This window comes from Sinocyclocheilus grahami, unplaced genomic scaffold, assembly GCF_001515645.1.
Source record: "Sinocyclocheilus grahami isolate Dianchi unplaced genomic scaffold, SAMN03320097.WGS_v1.1 scaffold1512.1, whole genome shotgun sequence".
In the NCBI taxonomy this organism is placed as follows: Eukaryota; Metazoa; Chordata; class Actinopteri; order Cypriniformes; family Cyprinidae; genus Sinocyclocheilus; species Sinocyclocheilus grahami.
Genome location: NW_015506691.1, coordinates 104,908 through 111,008, shown reverse-complemented (window position 1 = coordinate 111,008; position 6,101 = coordinate 104,908). Strand labels below are relative to the sequence as shown.

At 37.6% G+C, this 6,101-nt stretch overlaps 1 protein-coding gene across 1 annotated transcript in view; it reads right to left on the bottom strand.

The window, feature by feature from the left end:
* Window positions 1-2,606: 2,606 nt before the first annotated feature.
* ncoa7a (nuclear receptor coactivator 7a) overlaps window positions 2,607-6,101 on the bottom strand; it is a 9,239-nt gene continuing 5,744 nt past the window's right edge. The window contains exon 6 of the mRNA XM_016257135.1: window positions 2,607-3,302. Within this exon, the coding sequence (XP_016112621.1) occupies window positions 3,167-3,302 (136 nt within the window). The 3' untranslated portion in view covers window positions 2,607-3,166. The remainder of the gene's footprint in view (window positions 3,303-6,101) is intronic.

The window sequence follows — 6,101 nt, the reverse complement described above, 5'->3', positions numbered from 1 at the left end:
CACTCACTCTCACACACACACACACTCACTCTCACACACACACACACTCACTCTCACACACACACACACTCACTCTCACACACACACACACTCACTCACTCTCACACACACACACTCACACACTCACACAAACACTCACACACACACTCTCTCACTCACTCTCACATAATATGTCAGGTTTATATATAAAATATTTATATTTACATTAGTGCCTTCAAACGATTAATCGCATCCAAAATAAAAGTTTGTTTACATAACATATGCGTGTATATTTATTTTATATATACAGTGGGTACGGAAAGTATTCTAATCAATAACAATAACAGTGAACACAGACATAACTGATTTATAAAAGTACTAGAAGCATGCATTAAAGGATAAAACAGTGGAAGATCATCGTGGTAACTGCTTCAATCTCGGTTTTTATTTTGCATTGTTTTAGGTGATTATTAAAAAATATGATTATGAAAGACACACAGCAACCGTTTCAAGTAGATGCCCAAAGCATGAAATGGAAATATCAAGCATAGTGTAATTCTAGTCGTCTGCACTTGCACTTCTAGGGACTAGTGGATGCGTTTTAACCACGAGGTGGCGCTGCGCACAAAACAAACCACAATTAAAGCAACAGTTCTGCCGAAAATGAAAATGTGCTCATCTTCAGTTCATTCGAGATCAGGATGAGTTTGTTTCTTCATCAGATCTGGAGAAATGCTGCACTGCATCAGTGTCTCACTGAAAGTGAATGGGTGCCGTCAGAACGAGAGCTGATAAAAACATCACAGTAATCCACAGCACTCAGTTAACATCTGGAGAAGACAAAAGCTGAGACAAATCCAGCATTAAGACGATTTTAACTTAAACACGAGTCCATAATAACTCTTCCTCCAGTGAAAAAGTGCATCTGCTGTTGTCTCTCACATCAAAATCCAGCCACATATGTGTTTAGAGCTGTTAAACCGCTGCTTGAGCTGTGCAGATTTCTCTCCTGATTCACACCAGAACACTGACTCACTGGAGGAAGAGTTATTATGGACTCGTGTTTAAGTTAAAATCGTCTTAATGCTGGATTTGTCTCAGCTTTTGTCTTCTCCAGATGTTAACTGAGTGCTGTGGATTACTGTGATGTTTTTATCAGCTCTCGTTCTGACGGCACCCATTCACTTACAGTGAGACACTGATGCAGTGCAGCATTTCTCCAGATCTGACGAAGAATCAAACTCATCCTGATCTTCAATGCATTTCCAGCAATTGTTCAGTTCCAGGTGAGCTGTTCCTTTAACAGCGGTTTCGTTGGTTTCCCTGCACACATTCCTCACAGGCTCACGGTTTCATAAAGCATAAGGGATTTATTCTGACATAGTTTGTATGCTTTATGTAAGGCTGTAAAGCACCTTATGAATCAAACTCTGAGCCCAGTGTGTTTGTTATAAGCTCAGAACAGTTTGTGTTTCCCTGAAACTCTTTCTTTCTTTGAGTGGTTTGTGTTAATGATTGACTGATGATGGCACATAACACAAATGAACAATTAAATGACAGTTTAATTAATAATACAGCTTTATCTCCCAAGTGCCCATGGTTTTCGGCTGATGCCAAAAAGTTTCAAACGTTAAGTATTTAAAGATAGTAAATAACACATGCATCATTTCTGCAATTAAATGTATATCTATTATACAAACTGTTTACCAAAATAATTAGAAAGAAAAAATTATTTGAACTTCACAGTTCTGTGGAATAAGCAGATTTAGATTCAGTGTTTTTCAAAAATAAAGATGTTAAAATCATGACTCGAAAGAAAGTAAACCCTGAATATGATTATATAAATATAACAGAAAATTGCATATTGCTTAGTTTTCTAATTAAGTTCTAATTAACATTCATTCAAAATACATGTTAAGGGAGCATTCGATGTTATCATTTTGCAAAGATTTTAAAAAATGTTAGACGAACATCCAACTAAAATGTTCCAGGAAAAAAAATCTGAATTATGTTTTTGTGCTAACACTTTAAAAACATTATTAAAGACCTGATAACTTTGAACGAACATTCTTTAAGTAAACGTTACTGGAAGAGCGTTTGAGATCAAGGATTTAAAGATATTGGAGATATATCACTGGCTATACCAAATATTGTTCGATTTGGGAGCTAAAAATTTAGTTTTTTCCCATTAAAATCAATTAAAGGGATAGTGCATCATTTACTCCCCCTCACGCTGATCCACACATTTATGAGTTTCTTTCTTCTGTTTAACATTAAGAAATATATATTTTGAAGAATGTTCATAATCAAACAATTGCATAGCCATTGACTTCTATAGTATGGAAAGAAAATACTATAGAAGTCAATGGGGACTTTTTTTGGTTGAAAATTCATATTTATATGAATGCATTTGGCAGACGCTTGTATCCATTGCATTCAGGTCTATATACAGTACGTTTAATCAATTCATGCATTCCCTGAGAATAAAACCGCTGAACTTGGGGTTGCGAGCAATTAGTTTCTTCATTGATTAGCTGGCACTAGTACTTGCATGATTTACGCTAAGAGTGTCAATGACTTTAAACAATTACTCGACCAGAAAATCCAAAACAGACACAGTTTAATGAAAAACAACGTGTTTTATTAGAAACCCCAAACCCAGAAACACAGCGCCAGCACTGCATGACAAACAATTCAACATGTGATCACAGATATTAAATAGAGTAAAAAACAATAAGCAGTAGTACAATCACTATCACACAGCAAACCATTTTCCTTTTCAAATCCTTTTTGGACACAAATCAGTAAATCATTCGTCCTCTAAGTGCATTTTAAAACACAGTAAAGACACTAAACCGTGAGTGTCAGTAGTAGTACTCAAGGGCTCGTGTCAGATCTAGTGTGCTATGTCGCCTACGTAGGCAGCATGCTTGATCCTCGGGGCTTGAGCAATGTGTTCAGGTTCCATCAGGCCACTGGAATGCTTACAGTTACTGGAAACGGGAACTAAACCACCAACTCCTGCCTCAACTTGTCTTCTTTACAATTACTCTTCCTTCATTTAGCAGAAGCTCTGAAGCCGCTCGCAAATGAGGAAGAGATCAGGTTCTGTTGAAGTGAGCAGACGAGTCAGGGCAGTTTTGTGTTGTTCTTATCAGCGGTGTGAACGGCAGGAACCGGTTTGCGCTCAGACGAAGGTCCACACCTCCAGATCCCGGACGGTGAAGTCGTGATGGAGGCTGAGAGGACGGTTGCAGAAGGTGCTGCATGAGTAACTGGAGCCGCGATACAGATCAGAATCCAGCCACAAGCCAAACGGGCCCCTGAACACACACAAACAACAGAGCATTCACATTTACATGCATGCATTTGGCAGATGCATTGCATTTAAACTATATGTGACCCTGGAGCACTTATGTGTCAATTTTTCGAAATTGAGATTTATGCATCAGCTGAATGCTGAATGAACAAGCTTTCCAGTGATGTATGGTTTGTTAGGATCGGACAATATTTGAAAATCTGGAATCTGAGGGTGCAAAAAAATCTAAATATTGAGAAAATCATCTTTAAAGTTGTTCAAATTAAGTTCTTAGCAATTCATATTATGAAGTTTTGATATATTTATGGTAGGAAATTTACAAAATATCTTCACGGAACATGATCTTTACTTAATATCCTAATGATTTTTGGCATAAAAGAGAAATGTATAATTGTGACCCATACAATGTATTGTTGGCTATTGCTACAAATATCCCCCAGCGACTCAACACTGCTTTTGTGCTGCAGGCTCACATATTTGCTCAGTTCATGCATTCACCAGGAAATCCTAGTGAACTATTCGTATTTAAATAATACGTTTTTTTTACAATTGCAAGATATAAACTCAGAATTCGGAGGGTTTTTTTCTTTAAATTCCAAGTTTATATCCCACAATTGAGATTTTTTTTTTGTTTCCGCCACTGAATAAAAACAAAAAAGATGCTTTTATTCATCAAAGACACATTAAATTGATCAGTTAAGACATTTCTAATGTGACAAAAGATTTCTATTTCAAATAAATGCAGTTCTTTTGAACTCTCTGTTCATCTGTGAATCCTGACAAATTAAATGTATCACGGTTTCCACAAAAATATTCATGTTTTCAACATGGATAATAATCAGAAATGTTTCTAATAATAAGAATATTATACTGATTTCTGAAGATCATGTGACGCTGAAGACTGGAGGAATGATGCTGAAAATACAGCTGCGCATCACAGAAATACATTACAGTTCAACAGATATTCACAGTTATTTTAAACTGTAACAATATTTTACTATTTTACTGTATTTTTGATCAAATAAATGCAGCCTTGATGAGCAAAAGGGACTTGTTTCAGAAACATTAAAAATGGTGCAGCCGGACTGTGATAAAGCTCTGTTATCGGTTTAATGTTGTGTGATGATGAAGGACTCACCCTCCTCCTCCCATCTGCAGAGAGTCCAGGAATCCTCTCACAAAGTAGGAGTTTTCTCCACTCCAGCGGAAGATCTGCAGGGGAACCAAACACAGGTCAGAACCAGAACCAGACTCAGACTCAGACTCAGAACCAGAACCAGAACCAGAACCAGAACCAGAGCTAGAACTAGAACTAGAACTAGAACTAGAACTAGAACTAGAACCAGAACCAGAGCCAGAACTAGAACCAGACTCAGAACCAGAACCAGAATCAGAACCAGAACCAGAACCAGACTCAGACTCAGACTCAGACTCAGACTCAGACTCAGACTCAGACTCAGAACCAGAACCAGAACCAGAACCAGAGCCAGAGCCAGAACTAGAACTAGAACTAGAATTAGAACCAGACTCAGAACCAGAACCAGAACCAGAACCAGAGCCAGAGCCAGAGCGCCATGCTGCGTGTGCGGTGCCTGAGAGGAGGGAGCCGCGGAGCTGAAGCCGCTCATCTGATCGGTGCTGTGGTGAGTCTTTAGAGAGTAAAGCACTGTAATGAGTGTGTCATGAGATTCTTATGTAATGCATTTACAGAAACTCACACATACTTTATTTTATTTTATTTTATTTTATTTTTTATTTTATTTTATTTTATTTTATTTTATTTTTTTGTGTCAGAAACTGGCTTCCATAGATGCCATAGAATGCACTTTTTTTAGCTAAAATCATCAAATCATCAAGTAGTTTTGTTTTCCATAAAGCAGAAGCTGAAATATGATGTAATGCTGTGTTTAACAGAAGTCATGAGAGCAAGTAGTTTTGTTTTCCATAAAGCAGAAGCTGAAATATGATGTAATGCTGTGTTTAACAGAAGGATGGAAGTCATGAGAGCGTGAAAGATGACAGTTGCTCAACAGACTTTTATTACACTTCCACATTCAGAAAGCAGAAGTGGCAAATAGTAGTGTATCCCCTTTACCCCTTTAGTCTTATGAATGGCGATTCACTAACGTTCAAACCTGATTTAAAAAAAATGCTTTTATTCATCATTAAATTGATAAATTGATCAGTTAAGACATTTCTAATGTGACAAAAGATTTCTATTTCAAATAATCAGCATATTATACTGATTTCTGAAGATCATGTGACGCTGAAGACTGGAGGAATGATTACAGCTGTACAGCTGCGCATCACAGAAATACATTACAGTTCAACAGATATTCACAGTTATTTTAAACTGTAACAATATTTTACTATTTTACTGTATTTTTGATCAAATAAATGCAGCCTTGATGAGCAAAAGGGACTTGTTTCAGAAACATTAAAAATGGTGCAGCCGGACTGTGATAAAGCTCTGTTATCGGTTTAATGTTGTGTGATGATGAAGGACTCACCCTCCTCCTCCCATCTGCAGAGAGTCCAGGAATCCTCTCACAAAGTAGGAGTTTTCTCCACTCCAGCGGAAGATCTGCAGGGGAACCAAACACAGGTCAGAACCAGAACCAGACTCAGACTCAGACTCAGAACCAGAACCAGAACCAGAACCAGAACCAGAGCTAGAACTAGAACTAGAACTAGAACTAGAACTAGAACTAGAACCAGAACCAGAGCCAGAACTAGAACCAGACTCAGAACCAGAACCAGAATCAGAACCAGAACCAGAACCAGACTCAGACTCAGACTCAGA